Source organism: Chiloscyllium punctatum, chromosome 45 (assembly GCF_047496795.1).
Source record: "Chiloscyllium punctatum isolate Juve2018m chromosome 45, sChiPun1.3, whole genome shotgun sequence".
In the NCBI taxonomy this organism is placed as follows: domain Eukaryota; kingdom Metazoa; phylum Chordata; class Chondrichthyes; order Orectolobiformes; family Hemiscylliidae; genus Chiloscyllium; species Chiloscyllium punctatum.
Genome location: NC_092783.1, coordinates 46717684 through 46739284, shown reverse-complemented (window position 1 = coordinate 46739284; position 21601 = coordinate 46717684). Strand labels below are relative to the sequence as shown.

At 39.3% G+C, this 21601-nt stretch overlaps 1 protein-coding gene across 2 annotated transcripts in view; it reads left to right on the top strand.

Moving 5' to 3' along the window:
• Positions 1-21601, top strand: part of LOC140467360 (MAP kinase-activated protein kinase 2) — a 232221-nt gene that overhangs the window by 152043 nt on the left and 58577 nt on the right. For both annotated transcript variants that reach the window (XM_072563667.1, XM_072563668.1), the window contains exon 2: positions 6535-6674. In XM_072563667.1, coding sequence (XP_072419768.1) covers positions 6535-6674 — 140 coding nt within the window. The remainder of the gene's footprint in view (positions 1-6534; positions 6675-21601) is intronic.

The window sequence follows — 21601 nt, the reverse complement described above, 5'->3', positions numbered from 1 at the left end:
AATCCCACTTCCATTCATCAAATATAGGAGTGACAATCACAGGCAATACAGTGCAATCAAATCAGAAACAGTGCATAGAACACAGACCCAATATAGCTATTTTTAAAAAAAGCACTTGAAACCTGCCACACTACATACTGATCAGACTGTCCTTGGCTAGCTTTCCTATAGGACAGTCTAGGCCCTCTGGTCTCTGGTCAGCCTGCATACTGACTGACCCTCCCCAGGCCTGCTTTCCATCAGGCTGGCTGCTGACCACCCAGCTCCCAGTTGCCCTGCATAATGGCCAGATTACCCCAGGCCATTTTCCTACGAGCTGGTTGTTGGCCTTCTGGTCTCCGGCCATTCTGCATTCTGACTGACCCTCCTCAACCCACTTTCCTCCAGGACAGATATCGGCCGCTAGCTCCTAGTCACCCCCCGTACTAACCAAATCACAGCAGACCTGCTTTCCTACAGTCGGGCTGTTGGCTATCCAGTATTCAGCCACCCCACGTACTGACTGACACTTTCCCCTGGCCAGCTTTCTGACAGACCAGCCAGCAGCTGTCTGGCTCCCAGCCTGGGCCTCCCCTGGTTGGCCTTTCTACAGGCTGCTGTCAGCCACCTGGCTTAGCCTACCCGTGTACTGACCAGCCTGCCCTACGAGGATGCTATCATTTGCCTGGCACCACCCAACCCAGATACTGACTGGCATCTCCCAGCCCACTTTCCTCCAGGTCCCCCCACCAGCTTGCATGCTGTCTACCCATCCCCTGAACAGCTTTCCTTTGAGAACGCCATCAGCTACCTTGTCCCCAGCCACCCTGTGTACTAACAACTCTCCCCCACCACAGATAATTGTAAAGGTGCAGTTAACTCACAGGGGTTTGGTCCACTCCAGAATGCAACAATTGCTCACCTCCCAGCACGCATACACACAGGTGTTCAGTCTTTACACAGGCCTAGTCACCCACAAAGAGCCAGGCCTACCCATACAGGACCAGTTCATCTGGTAAGATATATTTTCTCATAAGGACTCAGTCCAAACATCCAAAAAACAAAGAAAACTTGAATGTAAGGGTTAAGCCCTGCGACAAAATCAATATTGTCCTTTTCTCTATGTGAAAGAGAAAAGAGTAACACAGACCATAACCAGCCAGTGAAACAACAGTTCCCTAATGAGAACTGAATTACACCTGAAACACATTGACCCTGTGGACCAGGCTGTTTAGAAATCAGTCCTCGATAGAAAAGGAATACCACTTAACAAGCTGGCTAAATAATTCAACCAGTTTAGGAATAAGGTTTTCCCTTCTCCCACCCCCCCCTAATATTTAATAAATGCCATTGAGAAATGATGACTTGTGGGATCCATTTTAACATTCAGGACAAGCAGGCCATGGTGAACATGAACTATTTCCTTTTGATAGTCAAGTTTATGAAAAGCAACAAACACCTAGGGACTAATTTGTACACAATTGGATAATAAGGATCTACTCTTGTTGAGAGTGGGTGAGATGAGATTGTGCATGTGTTGTCATTTCTGTTGCTTGAGAACTCTGTTGGGTTAAGGAATAAAGTGAATGACCTGTTATCAAGATCTGGCTTTGTTCCATTCTCACAGAAACAACAATTCAAATGCCTACGTGGTTTGGGTGTTAAACCCAGACCACTACCTGACTTGCTTCCTAAGTACGGTAAAAAGATTTGTAGTTACAAGATAACACAGCAGAAATGCTGTGTACTTGTTATTAAGTATTGATGCTTTCTTTTTTCTTAAAAAAGGACATATATAAAATGATGTTGGGGAAGACATTTTTAATTTGAGCTAATGCATGCATGGGGTGATAGGCACTTGGAAATTAATGTTTGCCCTTTTTTTCATGGCAAGTTCCCTTAACTGCAAATATGCATTTCACACTTATGTTTAAAAATATTATTTTTCTTGAAAAGGGAACTAATTCCTTTCTAATAAGAAGTATGTTAAATAAGCAGCATTAGTTAGTATAGCAAACAAAGATACCAGTTATAATGTAGATTCAACCGTGCTAATGTGAGCCGTCTGTTTCTCGGTGCTTTGGTGGTATTGTCTTATGATGTGAATAAGACAATTATATAAGTTCTGAAGATAATAAGTGATAAAGGATTTCAATGTTTCATCAAGTCTCAACATGTGCGCCTCTCTCACCTTACACGCACACACACACACTTTACTAAGCTTACGCACACGCAAACCCATACTCTTTTATGTACACTCAGTCACCTGCACACTCACACTCTCTCTGTCATGCATGCATACAAGTCTATGGGGTGAATTTGCAGGTGATATCTCAGCTCAGACAATGCATTAAAAGTATGGGGTCAGAGCCTCTCTCTATCCAATCTTGAATGTTCTTTATCATAATTTCTCTCACTCTCCATTTCAGTAATATGGCCTTCCTATTGAGAAATGTGTTCCACTTGCAGTTGTATCTAAAAGGTTGGCAAATATAAGGATTCGTATTAGAAATGGAAGTACCTATATTTGCAGGTACATTCTATTTTGCTCAAAAAATGCACAATCTGCAGGCAGTCAGTGCAAACCATGTAATATTTTGTAAATTCCACTTTGGAAATAGAACAGTCTCACTCAAGATTGGATACAGACAGGCTCTGACCCCACATCTTTAATGCATTGTCTGAGCTGAGATGTAACCTTTTTTTATAAAACCCTAAGTTATCTTGAGAATGTGACTTAAAAGATGTTCTGTGATTTACATATTAATGAGTCAATACCTGTAACCCATTCTAAAAGATGGAAGACTTAACAACAATCTAGATTTGTTGAATATATCATTTTACTTGCGTGACACTGCAATCTTTTCCTATAAATTCTGTGTCTTATGATCCTGCTCCACAACCTCCTGATGAAGGAGCAGCGCTCTGAAAGCCAGTGCTTCCAAATAAACCTGTTGGACTATCACCTGATGTTGTAAGATTTTTAACTTTGTCAAGTTTGTGCAATTCTGGACTCCTTCCTATTGGAAGGATGTTGTGAAACTTGAAAGAAATCAGAAAAGATTTACAAGGAATTTGCCAGGACTGGAGGATTTGAGCTGTCGGGAGAGGTTGAATAGGCTGGGGCTGTTTTCCCTGGAGCGATGGAAGCTGAGGGGTGACCTTAAAGAGGTTTATAAAATTATGAGGGACATGAATAGGGTAAACAGACAAGGTCTTTTCCCTGGGATGGGGGATTTCAAAAACTAGAGTACATAGGTTTAGGGTGAGAGGGGAAAGATATAAAAGAGACCTAAGGGGCAACTTTTTTTATGCAGAGAGTGGTGTGTGTGGAATGGGCTGCCAGTGGAAATTGTGGAGACTAGTACAATTGCAACATTTAAAAAGCATCTGGATGGGTCTATGAATAGGAAGGGTTTGGAGGGATATGGGCCAAGTGCTGGCAGTTGGGACTAGATTGAGTTGGGATATATGGTTGACATGGACGAGTTGGACTGAAGGGTCTATTTCCGTGCTATACATCTCTATGACTCAACATGGAGATGAAAAGCAAGTGACTTTGTTCAAGTGTATTAGTGCTAAGTAGTCAATATCCACTTTACGGATTAGTGGTGCTGGAAGAGCACAGCAGTTCAGGCAGCATCCGAGGAGCAGTAAAATCGATGTTTCGGATGTTTCATCAGGAAGGGCTTTTGCCCGAAACGTCGATTTTACTGCTCCTCGGATGCTGCCTGAATTGCTGTGCTCTTCCAGCACCACTAATCCAGAATCTGGTTTCCAGCATCACCAGTCATTGTTTTTACCTAATATCCATTTTACGTCTTCCCCAATTTTCTTTTCCCTTAAAATGCAATGGAAATGGACTGTTCATTAGGTCACAATGGCTCAGGACTGGTTTCTATTCCAGTGAATGTTCTTGATCATAATTTCTCTCACTCTCCATTTCAGTAATATGGCCTTCCTATTGAGAAAGGTGCTCCACTTGCAGTTGTATCTAAAAGGTTGGCAAATATAAGGATTCGTATTAGAAATGGAAGTACCTAGCGTGGACTGTTACTGAATTCCAGTTACCGCTGGTTTTCCTAAGACTCATACCACAGCGTGTTGGGGTAATGTAATGGTGATGTTATTTAGGATGGTCAGTGTCATGCTCTACAGCTTCTGGAGCTTTGTTGGCTTCTTCTCATGGTGGAAAAGGGCACAACAGCTTGTCACAAAAGACATCATTCAAAAAGCAAAGTGTGAAAATTACTTAATGTAAAGTTTGAATTTTGGCTTCATCCTTGGAGGAAGTATTTTGGCGAGTAGCTCCATGATTCCTCCTTCCTCAATCAAAGTTCAAACTAATGTTGGTATTGCAATGTGTCAGTGTACAACCAAGTTCACTTTGAGTCTGAGAGTGAGCGAGAACCTTTGTGTATGAATGTGAGAGAGTGCCTGTGTGTGTATATGTGTGTCTGCATGCATGTGTGACTTCGAGGGGAAAGGGTGAACAGGCGGTAACTCTCTTCAAAATTACAATGGTATGAATGCCAGAGGAGACATGAAAAACAAATCAGAAAAGCAGAAAGAAAGAATAGTAAAGGGGGCAAATAAGGATTGACAAAGGTGCTTTGTGCTTGGGGGCAGGGCATGGCTGAGCTATGAGATTAATACTTTGGGTCTGTTTCTCCCAAAGAAGAAGATGGTGTGTAAACCGTGGTGGAAGGGATAATTCAGATACTTGAAGGATTTTAAATTGATAAGGACAACATTTTGGATTAGTTGTCTGTCCTCAAAGATGGTGAAGCATCAGGACCACATGCTGCACATCCAAGGTTACTAAAAGAAGCAAGAGTGGAAGTTGTAGAGACTTTGGCCATGATTTCCTGCTTTTCCTTTGACTCTGTAATGATGCCAGAGGGCTGGTGAATTGCAAATGTTACACCCTTATTCAAGAAAGGATGTACAAGTTGTGTCAGTAACTAAAGGCCAGTTTGTTTAGTCTCCACGGGAGGGGATTTCTTTTTATTTTAGAAATTATAATTTAAAGTCAGCATGAATTTGTTGACAACAAATCATGTTTAACTGACTTACTGGTTTTTTTTCTGATGAAGCAACAGAGAATGTTAATGAAGGTAATGTTGCTGTGGCAACCACAGACTTTCGAAAGGTATTTGATAAAGTGTCATGTGGCAGATTGGTGAACAAAATTGGACCTGGTGGAATAAAAGAGCCAGGAACAATATGGAAATAAAATTGTGAGAGTGGCAGAGAACTGTTAATGCTTAATGATTTGTTTTTGTTGATTGTAGTGGAGTTCATTGGGATTTGACATTGGAACTTGGATACTTTCTAATGTACCTTTTTAATGACCTAAACCTTGGTGTACAAAGTCACAATTTCAACATTTTTGTTGATCCAAAACTTGGAACTAATATGGACCATGAGGGTAATAGTGTAGAATTTGAAAAAGACCTGGGCACATTTTTGGGATGAATGGTTAAATGACATTTAGTGCAGAGGTGTGTAGAATGGATCATTTTGGGAGGAAGAACACACAGTGATAAAATATAAAATAAAAGGTACAGTTTTCAAGATGCTGCAGGACCAGAGTGACAATATGTGCTTAAATCATTAGAGTTTTTCTGAGGGTGCATTTAATATATTACACAAAATCTTGGGCTTAGTAGACAGGATAGTGAATACAAAAGCAAGGGTGTTATGTCAAATCTGTACAAAACACTGGGTCAGCTTCAACTGGAATGTTGAATTCTGTTTACCTGACTTCAGGATGATGGGAAAGCATCAGAGGGGGGTGCAGAAAAAGTTCACAATAATGTTTCCAGAGATAATGAACTTCGGCTATTTAGAAAGATTAGACAAGTTGACACTGTTTTCCTTGGTGTACTGAAATTTGAGATGAGACTTGAAAGAGGCGTTCAAATGGACAGAGTACATGTGATAGGGCGTTTTCCATTGTTGGAAGAATTGAGAACCAGAGCATACAGATTTAAGATAATTGGTGAAAGAAGCAGTGGTGACAGGTAGAAAAGCTATTTTGATGCCGCAAATGTTTCGGATCTGACAAGTGTTACCTGAGAGTGTGTTGAAGGCAGGTTCAAACAAAACATTCAAAAGGGAATTAGATTATTATCTGAAAAAGAAGAATGTACAGTGTTACAGGCAGAAGCCAGAAAAGTAGCTCTTGGTGAATTGCTGCTTCAGAGATCCAGCATAGACCTGTAAGGCCAAATGGCCTCCTCCTGTGCTTTAACCATTCTATTCACACTTCCAACAATGAGCTGCGAGTAATAATCAGGAGTGACTGACCTCTGCTGCCATTCCAGCTGAAATAGGACAGTTGTGTATGTGTTTGTGAGCCATTTGCTATTAGCTGCTCAGCAAGTCACAAGGGAAGGTACCAGTTGATTTTGTTCAAGGTGAAACATCTAAATTAGTGTGAGTCTCTCTATCAAATTCCCGCTCAAATTTGCAACAGGTTAATTGATTTTAGTACCCGTTTTTAACAGTAGAATTCTCCTTTTGCTTACTGTTACTTTCTCCCCTTGTTAGATGTTGCAGGACTGTCCGAAAGCCCGACGAGAAGTCGACCTACACTGGCGAGCATCTGGTTGTACTCATATTGTCCGAATTGTAGATGTCTACGAGAATCTGTATCAGGGAAAGAAGTGCCTACTGATAGTGATGGAATGGTAAGTTCTCCTACAGCAAGGTACAGAAATATTTATGAATTTAGTTAAGGAAAATTCAGTTCGGTAGTGAATCAACTCCTGTTGAGACACAAGGTTAAAGAAGAAACAAAGATGCAGAGGGCTGAAGTTATAAAGCAAAATCTCAAAAAGGCCCTCAATTGTATTCAAGAAAATGAATTTTGAAGTAGGTTCTATTACTGTAATCTCCTATGTGTCTGTTGTAGAGGGTTTTTTTGGTTACTAGCACTTGTCTATGAAAAGGCATTTGTGAAAATTAACTATACTGATTTCTGCTAACTTTGCTGTGTCAAAACTCAGATCCATGCGATTAAGTGAATATTTGAGCCTTTATTTACATTCAAGCTATTAGTTTACAGACACCGAGATTACATACCATGCACCTACAAGGAAAACAAAGCTGCCTGTTTCAGTATACATCTGTATATGGGCAGTGGTGAATTCCCAATTTAATTTTATGTTGCTGCTCTTTTCCTCTGTATTAAAGGCCTCACTAAGCATCATTCCTATGCATAAATCATTGTCATTATTGAAGGTGCTAAACAAAATTCTATAACTACAAATCAAATACAATCAAACCTGATTGGTTGACAGATTAAAAATTCACATGATGATAAGCTACAAATGAAGTGCTCCAAACTAGAAAGCCATATGTGAAATTGATATGTTTATTAGTCCCTGCTATTGGGATTTGTACATGGTATGTTGGAGTCTTACTCAATTTTGGGAAGGCTGAAGTCCTTGGGCTAGATTGTGACCTCACCAGTTGAGAAATGGTGACCTCAAAGCAAACTTTTCACCAAGATTTAGTGATCTGTCTGGTCTGGACCTCCCTTTGCCCAGTGCTGTGTAAATCTAGTACCAAGTCTCCATAGTGCCGGCAGTAGTTAGGTCAGCAAACAAGTAAGTAACGAACCACACTGAGGTATCACCCACAGCGAACCAGCACTTAATAGCTTTCACTCTTAACTTACATTTTCAGATAACAGACTAAATGGTTCTGATTAGATGAAGATAGAGGCTGAGAGGAAGATAAACATTTAAAAATGTCAGGTCAGTGAATATGTTTATTAGTATTTAGGAAGTTAGTACACTGTTAAGAACCAACTTGCACCTCATCCAACCAGTGTATTGACTTCTCAAGGATTTTCAGTGAATATAACTGCATTAGAGTGGTAACTTTAATCAGTTCATAGATTCTCCATTGCTTGTAGTCTGTGGAGCCTCAACAGCACACACCCGCTGAAGAAGTGTGGACTCACTTGACAACAGCTTCTGAACATTTTGCCATATTTCATACACACTTGGACTCAAGAGATTGCTACCAGCTTCAATGGTGTAATGATGGTGAACATTGACAGCATTGTTGCCATTACTCCTCAGCTTTTAAATGTGCTATAAGCCTCTTTCCCTGCCTCACTGTATCAGACAGAATGAGGCTGTTTGATCCATTTCTTGCAGTGGTTGAGGAATAAGTATGGAACCAGGAAACCAGAGAGAACTCCACACTCTTCTTTGATACAATGCAGTGGGAACATTTACATCCAGTGGTGAAGGCAGACCTCATCTTGATCTAACATCTCATCTGAAATATGGCACCTTCAGTAATGCAGCACTCCCTCAGTACAGCATTAGAGCGTTGACATAGATATTTGTGCTCGAGGCCTGAGGTGGAATTCAGCACATAGCATTATTGCTTCTAAAGATGATTATAGCTGACATAAGTATGATTTGCAGTGTACAGAAGTGGCTATACTTTAGAACTTTCTGAGGGTTTGAAAACTGCAATGCATTGAATGCAATTTCTTCACTCACTAGTTTAGTCCACAACCGATCAATATATCTTTACTAATAACCAGACTGCACAAGCTAAATGGATTCTTGCATCATGGAATAATACAAGTCGTAAGTTGAATAGCGTTCGTGGTTTTTTATTTCAAGAACATTATCAATGTGGACTAATTACTAGAAAAATATTCAGATTCTACCTGTTTCATATTGCTTTCTATGGCTTGGTGGGGAGCTTGAGTCATATCTTTATCTCCTGAAATCGACCAGAATGATGATATAGGATGAGAATTCAAGAATGCAAATTGTTATCTTTTGGGTACGCTGAAAATGAATCAGACTTTTACAAATCATGCTGAAGAAATATTTGCATTAAAGAAGAACAGAGAAGGAACTTGCATTCAAATGGCAACTTTTGCAACCACAAACTAATGCAAAGAACTTCGGTGCCAATTAATCGCTTTGTGAAGTGTTGTCTCTGTTGTAATGTAAGAAACATAGTAGGCAATTTGTGCAAACCGAGATTTCAGGATCTGCAATGAGATAGTGACCAGCTAATGTGTCTTATTGATGTTATTTAAGGGTTAAACCAACTGGTATAGTGTGATCTTGTATGTTAGCCTCTAAAGAGGAGACTGGTTCTCCAGTGATAGCCTCAGACAAATGACGACATCTTTGCACGTACAGGATTTCCTTAGCATGTTGCAATGTCGAAATCCAAAGAAGTTGTCAACTATGACAGTAGCTGTTACGAATAGCAATCTGACGTTGACCAAGCTACCATTGAATCACATTATTTTTCTGAAGTGAAATATTACATGACTAGCTCCCTGCTACATTTTATTCCACAGTGGGAAGATCTTGTGGCAATAACTAGTTATGCAACAATATAATGTAATGAAGTTTAAATAATATCCACATTTGTATTCCTGCGGCAAAAATAAATTACACTTTTAGATTTATTTCGAGTGTACATCAAGAAATATTGGCCCCATTTGCTGCTGCTTTTATCACTACAAAATTACAGAATATCTGTTTTCTCTCTCTATATGTTCATTGATAATTTAATACATAGCTTTAACCCAGCCGTTGCTGTACTGAACAATAGATGGAGTGTTTAAATTAATTTAATGTTTAGAAAACAGATTTTGTGATTAATGCTTGAAAGGTTCATCTTCCAACCTCCCTCAGCTCTGAAGTCAGAGAATTGCTGGATTTACAAAGGATAAACTGGACATTACAAGTTTAACATTGCCAATGAGGAAACTTATTCATAGACAATAAATTGGGAGAAAATTAAATACTGCTTGAACAAATTTGGACTAATAAGCAAGTGCCAGCAGTGATTTGTTAACAAGAGAGTCATGTTTACTGACTAGTTTGAGTTTTTGAGGAAATAATAGGTAGTGAATGGAAGTTATGCAATTGATGTTGTGAATGTCAACTTGCTGAAGGTGTTTGATAATATGCGACATATTCAGCTTGTTAGAAAAATTGAAGCCTGCATAATAAAAGGTCATTAAAAGCATGGATGTAAATATTGGCTAAAGGATAGAAAAGAAACTTTTTGTGGTGAATCAAATATATTGCAGGTTTCTAAACTTTTCAATTTCGCTGTGGGTTTAAGCACACAGGATATGATCCTGAAATTAGTAGATGAACAAGAAGCTTGGCAAATGTAGAAAAGAGGGAAGGCGACTTCAGATTTCAAGAGGATGCCAGTGCAATGGGCAAACACATGGCAGGTGAAATGCAACATGGAGAAAAGTGAGGAGATACTTTGTGATTAAAAATGAGAACCACTCCATCATAAATGCTGCAATTTTAAAGGCGGTGCAAGAAGAGAAAAAGGAAGGAAACTGGCTTTGTTTCTGCGCAAATCTTTTAAAGTGGCAGTTTAACACAGCAGCTAATAATGCTGGGTTCCTTGCTTTATGATATTACAAATACTTACTAAAATTGGGAAATAAAACTCTGGACATTACTGACTTGAAGAAAAATTTATGATGTGATTTCTTTGAAAAAGCTGATGAAAATTCAGGTTTTCTTTCTGTTGGGCACTGGAAAAGCAAATGGGTTTGGAAAGCAAGACAATAAAAAGCATTTTTAAAGAGATGAGATTACATCAAGAGCCTTAAGGGCTTGACGGAGTCACGAAAAAAAAATTTAGGATGTGCACTTCCATTACATAGCAGCAACACCTCTGGATATTTGGTTTCTATTTTGGTAGTGTTGGCAGTTGAAAGGACATTGATGGGAGGGCAATCTCTCTCTCACTCTCTCTTTTGCGCTCGTGCTCTCTCTCGCTCTCTCTCTCTTTCATTACTCCCCCCCCCCCCCCCACTCGTTATTTCCCCTTGTGTTACCCTCCAATTAATGTAACAAGTAAGTTTGTTTTAAATAAATGAAATATTTTGAGTTTATTGAGGCATTTTCTGAAATTTATTTTGGTTCTACACTGCAGTGTAAATTGAAACAAACTGATAATCTTTGTAATTGCATCAGATTACTCTCACATTTTATTGACTAGTTGGATTTGATTTTCAACAGCTTTTTCCCATCAGAGTCATAATAATAAAGAGGCTATGGTGCTAGAGAAGAGAGGTTGTATTACACTGATACAATACACACCTGCTGTGGTATTGTTTCTACTCTGGATGTTAGATTTTAGGAAGGACGTGAAAGCATGGATGAGGGTATAGAAACAATTTTCTGAGAATGCTTTCAAGCGTGAGAGATTCCAATTACTTAGATAGAAGTGCGAAGTTGAGGCTGCTCTCCCTTATGGCAGAGAAGGCTCCGAGAACATTGATTACAAACACCCATACTCAATGAAGGGTCAGATAGAGTCAATTGAGGAAAAATGTTTCCAGTGGATGAAGTGTTAAACAGAAAGCCACATTTTAAGGTTATTGATAGAAGAACCAGAGAAAACACATGGAAAAATCTTTTAAGGCAACAAACATTTAAATGCACTACCGGGATAGATGTAGATTCAGTATATCAGAGGATTAACAGCACTGAAATAGAGCATATGATGCAAACTGTCCATACCAACATTTATTCTTCAATTGAACCTCCTTCTCTCTTTCCTCATCTAAATCTATCATTGTTATCTTCCATTTCCTTCTCTCTCAAGCTCTCTTGGTTTCCTTTTAAATGTATTAATACTATTTGCTTCAAGCCCTTTCTAAAGGAGCATTACATTCTCATGACTATTTGGATATGGAAACTCCATCTGAATTTCCTGGATGTCCTGTGATTGTCCTACATTGATGGCTTCTAGTTATGTTCTTCCCACGAGATAGATCCTTTATATTTGTATCTACTGTCTTAAAGAGCCCTGTTACCTCACCCCTTAAGCCCTTTTTCTGATTGAAAAGAGAGCCAGCCTGTCCACGATATGTGTACATATTTCTGCTATAATCCTTATGAATCTTCTCTGTATCCTGTCCAGAGCCTCTCTGTATGCTTGATAATGTGGCAACCAGAAGTGGATGCAGTATTCTGTGGTATAATCAATGGTTGGTGGAGGTGTACCAATGGCTTGGGGAAAGGAGGGGGATGGGGGGAGAGGAAAGGCCAGGGATGTCAGAGGGAAAAATGAGAGCTGTCTATAGTTTATTAATGGGATTTGAATATCACTGGCAAGGCCAGTGTGGATCGCTCATCTCCGAACCCTCTTCACAAGGTGGTGGTGAGCTGTCTCCTTAAACCTCTATAATTTTTCAGGTGTCAGTAAATTCCCAGTGCTGTTGGATTTTGACCTGGCGACAGTGAGGCAACAGCAACAAAGTTCCAAGTCAGGATGAGTTGTGGATTGGAGTGGACCATTCAAAAGGTGAAACTTAAAGTGCTGTAAAAAGAACCCTTGTCAGTTATTGCAGTGCATTTTGTAGAAGGTACACGTTGGTGCCACTGAGTCACACTGTTGGTGGTAGAGAGAATGATTATTTGAGGTGGAGAATGGGGCACCAATCAAGTGGACTGCTTTTTCATGGATGGTATCAAGCTGCTTGAGTGTTTCTTGAGTTGCACATATTTAGTTTGAGCACCCAACGTAAATATTCAGCAATGTCTGAGAACAGATGCAAACAATGGGTGCAGAGTTAGCTTTCTCTACTCTACCTCAAAGTGCCAATGTGATATTTTCCATCCTTTGAACTCTTTGTAAATTATGAAATGAATGCAGAATTGTTTCCTTAAAGTCATGCCGTTTCTTGAATGTTACCATCAGTTTACGTTAGCACTGCATTTCCCAGCATCAACCATGAGCTCATGCATGTGGCATACTCAGTGAATCACACCTTTGGTTGAGATGCATCTGGTGCAGTAACCATTAACCTCAAAGCTGGTACAACTTTAGATGCTTTTGTGTAATCAATCTAACATTGTGACTGTTGGCACTTTCCTGGAAAAAAAGCCCAGGAAAGATCAATATATCGTGGAGAATTCTAAATTGACAATTTCAGCATCATCCTTTGAAAATGTCAGTCCAACATGCCAAGAGGATATTCCTGATTGCCAAACCTTCCTAGGAAACTGGAGGAAATCTGCAGAAATATAAAATCAGTGGAATGTCCGTCAAGAACATAACAGTTCTTTTCAATTCTACAGCCAGAGACACAAATTAGTATAAACTAAATGTAGTCACAATTACATACAAGGATATTGAGACAGAGTTCAACAGTTGACTTTTAATATGCTTTGAATATTCAAAGTGCAGCTTGCAGACTGATTCCTCGTACTCACCATCTTGTGCATCTTTCATCTTGGTCTTCTCTATATTAGACAAACAGGAGGCTGGAGGAACACAGCAAGCCAGGCAGCATCAGGAGGTAGGGAAGTCAGAAGAAGGGTTAGACCTGAAATGTTGACTTCTCCACCTCCTGATGCTGCCTGGCTTGCTGTGTTCCTCCAGCCTCCTGTTTGTCTAATATAGAGAAGACCAAGATGAAAGATGCACAAGATGGTGAGTACGAGGAATCAGTATGCAAGCTGCACTTTGAATATTCAAAGCATATTAAAAGTCAACTGTTGAACTCTGTCTCAATATCCTTGTATGTAATTGTGACTACATTTAGTTTATACTAATTTGTGTCTCTGGCTGTAGAATTGAAAAGAATTGTTATGTGTTTGATGGGTATTCCACTGATTTTATATTTCTGTAGTTTCTCCCAGTTTCCTAGGAAGGTTTGGCAGGCAATCAGGAAAATCCTCTTGGCATTTTGGACTGATATTTTCAAAGAATGATGCTGAAATTGTCAATTTAGAATTCTCAGGGTATGTTGATCTTTCCTGGGCTGCTTTTCCAGGAAAGCTCTGACTGATGGGCAATCTGTTTAGGATCCCTTAAGATCATGAGAGCTCTCAATAGGCTTGGTTTATGAGATGTTGTCAGTTGTGAGGCAGACCAAAATGGAGAGCCATAACTAGAAGATGGCCGCAAATAAATCCAGTGGTGAATTCAGGAGAAACTTGTTCATTGAGGAAATGATTAGACCATGAACATGCTTCCTCAGAGAATTTGAAGGAAGAGGCATGGATGTATTTGCTAGTAAACTAGGTAAATACATGACAGGGAAGGGAATAGAAGTTCATGCCTGATGAGTTTGGTCACATCAGGTGGGAGGAGACTTGTCTAAGCTTCAGACATGGAGATGGACGAGTTGGACTAAATGGCCTGTTTCTACATTCTGCAGGTGACATAATTCTACTTGACTTGTGATTATATTTGGGTAGTTTCTTTGGTTTGTGAACTTTTTAAGGATTTATTGCATTTGCTTTGTTTGTAAAGCTCTCATTTTCAGATTGTGCAGAGTTTATTGGTGTAACAGGAATCTTGATAAGATGGGTATTCTCTCGTGTTGAGCTAAGTTTTTATTTTTACCCAAAGTAGGATTTAGTTGGAATAGAGCAGTAAGTATGTGAGCTATTTGCTGATGCCATTTCAGTAAAGACTATGAGACCATAATGGTCTTTGTATACCTTTGCAAGCCAAGCAAATACTTACAAACAGTCAGCATTCATATGATGAGAAGGAATGAGTAATCTGCCCTTATCGAGAGTATTCTCTTTTGTGGCTTTTCAGTAGAAAGATTAGTGCAAGATGGAGCACCTGTACCTGCCACTATACATGAAATGATGCAGTTAAGTACTGAAGCTTCTGTTTGACGCAATCTCCTCTTGTTTACTTATCACCTTTTTACTAGCTTTTGGTGAGCTGAGTCAAAGCTGTCTGCTGGATAGCGAAGTTTAATCAAAAATGTACTTGTGTTTGTACCATATTATCTCTCTTCATGATGCGAAAGCAGTGTCCGACACTACAGACGTTAAGTAAAAGAACGAAATAAAGATTTTAGATAAACAATCATTTAATTCATTAATTAGTATTAAGGATATGTGTAAATAAATTTGAACAATCTGTATTTTCAGCCAATCTGTTATTTTTCCTACATTTCGTTCTTTGTTCGTTTCTCCTTATTTATTTATTTCTCACTCGCTCTCCTAACCTTTCCAGAAACATCCTTGGAAATTTTTATGCTCCCAACTGTCCACTTTTGATGCTGACCACTTTTGATCTGGTTTCTTTTTCAGACTGCAACTGGTCTGTTTGCTCCTCCTTGCATTCTGCTTTCATGCATTTTTTGTTGTTGTAGAAAATAGATTTCTCCACAGAGATTGCTTATATTGTTCACCAACTAAACCATTTCCTAACTCACCACCTCCTCCAATAATAGGCAGCTCTGAGTTCAAGAAGCTGTCCTCTGATCTGAGAAAATCTTTGTTTCCCCTGGGTTGTTTAGCAGCTGCTAGGTCAAATCAGAGGTGGAAGGTGGAAAACTGGCTTTTCCTTACGATTCAAATTTGGTCATAATTTGGTTTTATACTTCTGAAGACTAAATCTCCACATCTTATGCTTGGCCTTTATTTTTGTGACATTAAAATGAATCTCCAGAATTGTTACAGTGTAGAATGAGGACTTTTTGATCCATTAGCTTTGCATGGGAGTACTTTATTTCATTCTACTCCCTCGTATCCTTTCCTTAATCCTGCACTCTTATCTTTTCAGATGATAATCCAAATCCCTCTTGCATACCTCGGTTGAAGCTGTCTCAAACTATTTTCTCAGGGAATGTATTCAAGATCGTAACCACTTGCTTCATAAGCAGTTTTCCTAGTGTTGTTAATGATCCTTTTGCCAGTTACTTGAAATAAGTCTGCCCCTGCTTGTCTCAATGATACAAAGAATAGTACAGTACAGCACAAGAATGGCCTTTCGGCCCACCAAGATTGCGGTGACACACAGTGTCTTTCTAAACTAAAAACCTTTTACCCCTCTCAGTCCATATCCCGCTATTTACAACCTATTCATATATCTGCCAAAATGCTCAGAGGGTACTGAAGCATGAAAACAGATCCTTCAGTCCAACCAGTCCATACCGACCATAATCCCAAACTAAATCTTTCTCTTCTTGCCTTAAGAAATCTGTCCCTAGTCTTGAAATTCCCCATCTCAACTAATTAAAAACTTTCCATTCACTTTATCTATATCCCTCATGATTTTATGCACCTCTGCAAGGTCAATACCTCAACCTCGTACGCTACACTGAAAAAAGTCCCAGCCTAGGCAGCCTCTTCTTGTATCTTAAACCCTCCAGTCCTGGCAACATCCTAGTAAATCTTTTCTGAACCCTCCCTAGCTTAATAATATCTTTCCTATACAGTGTGAGCAGACCTGGACACAGTATTCCAGAAGAGGCCTCACCAACATCCTATACAACCTCAACATGATGTCCCAACTCCTCAACTCCAAAGGCCTGTGCAATGAATGCAAGCTTGCTAAATGCTGCCTTAACTCCCCTATCTATGTGCGATTTCAAAGAATTAGGTACCTGAACACTCTCTCTGCTCTACAACACTACTCAAGGCCCTCCTTTAAGTTGTATAAGTCTTGCCCTTGTTTGTTTTACCAAAATGCAGACCTTGCATTTATCCAAACAAAACTCCATCTGCCACTCATCAGCCCATTGACCCAATTAATCAAGATCTTAGATAACCTTCTTCACTTGTCCATTCTACCACCAATTTTGCCATCATCTGCGAACTTAATAAACATGCCTTCTATAATCTCATTTAAATTAGTTATATAAATGACAAATGGAAGTGGACCCAGCATTGATCCCCATGGAACACTGCTGGTCACAGGTCTCCACCACTACTGTCTTCTGCCATTGAACCAATTTTGTGTCCAATTGGCAAGCTCTCACTGAATCCCATGTGATCTAACTTTATTAATTAGTCTACAATGCAGAACTTTGTCAAAGATTTTACTAAAGTCTAAGTAAACAATGTCTACCACTCTGCTCTCATCAATCTTTTGGTTACTTCTTCAAAAAACTCAATCAAATTAGTGAGGCACGATTTCCCTCATCATACTGACTATCCCGAATCATTCATTGCCTTTTCAAATGCATATAAATCCTGTCTTTCAGAATCACTTCTGACAACTTACCCACACTGAACTCAGACTCACAGATCTAAAGTTTCCAGGCTTCTCCTTACATCCCATCTTTAACAAAGGCACAACATTAGCCACTTTTCAGTCATCTGGCACCTCATTTGTTGTTAAAGATGATGCAAATATTTCTGCAAGATGCCCTGCAATCTCTTCCCTAATTTCCCACAGCATCCTGGGGAACATTAGTTCAGGTCCTGGAGATTTATCTACCGTTATATTTTCTAAGATCTCCAGTGCTTCCTCTTCTGTATTTTGAACGGTTTTCAAAACATCAATGTTTATTTCCCTGAGCTCTCTAGCCTCCAATTCTTCTTCCACAGTTAAAACTGATGCGAAATATTTATTTAATATCTCCCCCATCTTCTGAGGTCCAACACAAAGATGGCTTCTTTAAATTTTAAGGGGTTCTACTCTCTCTCTCTCTAGTTGCTCTCTTGCTGTTAATATACTTGTAGAATCTCTTTGGATTATTCTTAGCTTTATCTGCCGGTGCTATTTCATAGTGTTTCTTTGTCTTCCTACTCTCCCTCTTGAGAATGTCCCTAGACTCTTTATACTGTTCAAGAGATCCATTTGAACTCACTTGTCTATATCTAATATACTGATCTTTTTTAATTCTTGACTAGAATCTCAATCTTTATTCATCTATTGGTCTCGAATCTTACCAGCTTTACCTTTCGCTGTAGCAGGAACATAATGACCCTGAAACATTCATAAACATTATTATTGTATTTGCCTCTGCCACCATCTCTGGCAGAGCATTCCAGGCACTCAGCAGCCTCTGAGTAAAGACAAAGCTTGCCTTTCACATCTCCTTTAAACTTATCCCCTCTTTTATTTTAAGCCTATGTCCCCTGGTAATTGGCATTACTACCCTGGAAAAAAGGCTCTGACCATCCAATCACAATCCATGCCTCACAGAATTTTGTAAACTTCTATCAGGCCACTTCTCCTATTATAACGTTCCAGTGAAAGAAGCCAAGCTTGTCCAATCTCTCTTCGTAGCTAATACCCACCAGGCAACATTCACGTAAACCTTTTCTGTACCCTCACGAAAGCCTCCGCCATCTTGCATTGTGGCAGCCAGGACTGTACACAATATTCCAGATGTGGAGAAAGTGAGGACTGCAGATGCTGGAGATCAGAGTCGAAAAGTGTGGCCTCATTCCTGATGAAGGGCTCATGCCCGAAATGTTGATTCTTCTGCTCCTTGGATGCTGCTTGACCGGCTGTGATTATCTAGTACCACATATTCCAGATGTGACCTAACTAAAGCTCTATGCAGCTGCTACATGACTTGCCAATCTAGGCAACCATGCTATATGCCTTTTTGACCACCAAATCCACTTGTGCTGCTACTTGCAGGGAACTGTGGACCTCCTGGAATGATCCCAGGGCAGAGGAAATTTCATCGGGAGGATGGATTGGAAAGTTGGGATTGCTTTCCTTCTGATTCGGGAGAGTCAATTTGTTGTATTCAGAATTCTGAACAAATGAAGAGAAACTTGTCAGTGGAAGCAAGGTCACTAACTAGAGGACACAAATTTAACAGGAGGACAAAGTCAGAAGTCAGATGACAGCAAGGTTATAGTCCAACTGGTTTATTTGAAATCACAAGCTTTCAGAGCGCTGCTCCTTCATCTGATAAAGAAGCAGCGCTCCGAAAGCTTGTGATTTCAAATAAACCTGTCAGACCATGACCCTGGGATCGTGTGATTTCTACTTTGCCCACCCCAGTACAACGCTGGCATTCCCATATCATGGCTACTATTAACAGGAAGATACATTGACTTAGTATAAATGGGAGGCAGATTGTTAATGTTACAACAAAAGGAACACTTTTTTTTGTTTAAAACTTGATAACTCATTATGTACTTCTGTATTCTCAGCAAAAAAACTGGTACATAGTGTCCTAGATTTGAGTGTTTTGTTACAACCTGTTTTGCAATATCATGTAGTTTTTTGTTGTGTGCAGTTTCTTGACTGTTATGGCATGCAATGTACACCATCCCAATCCATCAGACAATTCCTTCAGCACTATTTTCAAGGAAGCAATAGAATGTATGTATTTTTAATATTGCTCAAGCTGGAATAAATTGTATTTTTTACCCCTGTCCTGGTTAATTGAACAATAAAGCATTTTAGTCCCTTTTTGGTCCACTTTAATCACAGAATAAAAGTACAAATCATGCTTACATTGACTATATTGACGGATTTGTAATGTTGACAATACTTTTGCAAATATAGTAAAATAAAATTAGCATTCTTCAGATTATTGAATTGGTTATAATGGTTCATAACTATTTAAAATGTTTAACCTAATGACCATAATCTGATAAAGGCAAAAAAAGTCAAAGAAAGTAGAGCACATATGAGATTGTGGTATTGTTTACAAGAACTGTTGGTACAAAAAGTGCAGAGAGCACTTACAAGAAAGTCATTCTATCATTTAGATTTTAATTGGTGTTACTTCATTCTATGTAGTTAGCCAGTGTTGGAAAGGTTATTGTAATGCCAAGAGACCAAGCTAGAATTGAACCATGCTTTATTTGAGGTTGGCCACAATACTTAAAATGCTTAACTGCTTTCTTACATGACTGAGCAGCCCCAAAGTTAGTGAAATGTCCGTAATATTACGGGAAGTGGTCTAACCACTTGTATAATTTAATTTGTTAACACCATTGACAGAACCAAAAATGGAACTGATTAAGTAGATGTTGCATACATGCAATAAGAGTGGTGAGAAAATTTAAGCTCACGTCATGGTTAAGGAGCAAATGTGTTTTGGGGCAAATGGTTTTATCCTATCTTATAAAATTATGTCATTGAAATAATTGTAGAGGAAAGAATACCTTAGAGTCAATAATTAAACCTGGCTTATTTTAATATCTATGTATACGTAGGAGGTCTGTACAGTCATGGGAGTTTCTGGACGATGAAAGCATCCAGCCTACATGTTTTACATTTGACCACATTAGTTTGCGAGTCTAGTGGGTGGAGTCCTGTAAACCAAAGCAATCGGGGGTAGTATGTACGATTATTCTCCCCTCCTCCCTCACTCTTCACAAGTTAGTAAGAGATATCGGGAGGTGGGGAGGTAGGGGTGGCGGCGGGGGGGGGTGGCGGTGGATGCAGGGAGATGAGAGGAAAGCAACAGAAGTGATATATTTTATCCATTTTCGTAATGAGACACTTCAGAAAGTGTTACAATTACGGTCATTATAAAATGGTTTTTAAAAAAAATGTAGTTGTCAGGGTATGTGGCTTCATTATATTAATATAATACAAAAGACACACAATTTCTCACCATCCATCATTTGTGGTGTTTTTTCTTCAGTTTCCTATTAACCCACATTTATCAGAGGTATGATTCTACTTGTTTTGGTCAATTGTATTACTGGTAATAAATTGACTGGAACAAGTTTGCTCAAGATGCTGGAGTAGGATAGAATGTTGTGGTCCTTTTGAATATTTATTATAACCGTTGGTTCAAATTAGGCAGATGAAGAAGAAAGTATTAAGCAGCCAATTTTTCTGCCTTGGGAAACGCATGCTAATAATCTGGAAATTGTTGTTGATTTCAGTGAACATTTCACAATAAAGCTGCTTTCTTTGACCTTTGTTTGCAAATGCTAACGCTAATCATGAGGTCATTCTCGTCAAAGTTGGCCAACTGCCTAAATGCGATGGTCAACTTGTCTAGTTGGGTGTTGCCTTTGACTCTCATGAAGCAAGGAAAACCATCTGCTGTTGAGTAAGTCATGTAACATGCTTCCTGGCTTTCCATTTTCCACTCATCTGCTCTGCTGTTTTTTGTTAGTTGCAGAATATTGGACTTCTATTTGGGTGCTCACTGCAAGTTACACTGTTGGGGCTCAATATAGCTAATGAGAGACACAAAGCTATTATTGTGCCTCACGCTCCTCCCAGAAGCATGCTGCCAATTCAAGTTATTTGTTCCATCCACCAACGTTTAGCTCTCTTTGAATCTTGACATTTCTTGACAACTTGAATCTGATAAGTCTCAATTATCGCGAACCCAATGGTCTGCAAATAATGATTCACACCCCGTCCAGTTTTGCTTTTTGTAGAAATCGATGTAGACCTGAACTGAGATGCTTTGGTTAAAGCAAATGCAGCAGCAGAAATCTGATGTGAAAGGATAACGCATGTGTCCTTCTATAGAACACTCTATAGAATTTAGAACACAGCATTATGGAGTAGGTGCATGTAAGTTAGAAAATCAGAATTAACCCTTTACATTCACCGTTCTGGAAATTAAACTAAATTGTTATCTTCAACTTTTGCACAAGAGAATTTGTGACTGATGTGTCAATGTCTGTAGTCAGAACAGGTTCAATTGGAAGTAGGACAACCACACTTGGGATTAAATAGATCTATTTTTGTCTGACAAGTCGGCAAATCTTGAAAACCTTCTCAGAGTTGGCATTAATTAGGAGATGCAAGTGCATACTTTGGCTGAACAATTTAGCTATTTGTATTTTAAAATGAATAGAAGTGTATTCCATTTAAGTAGTTTTGCAAACTCTGCCATTGGAGTCATAGAGGTTTACAGCCTTTCAGCCCAACCTGCCCATAC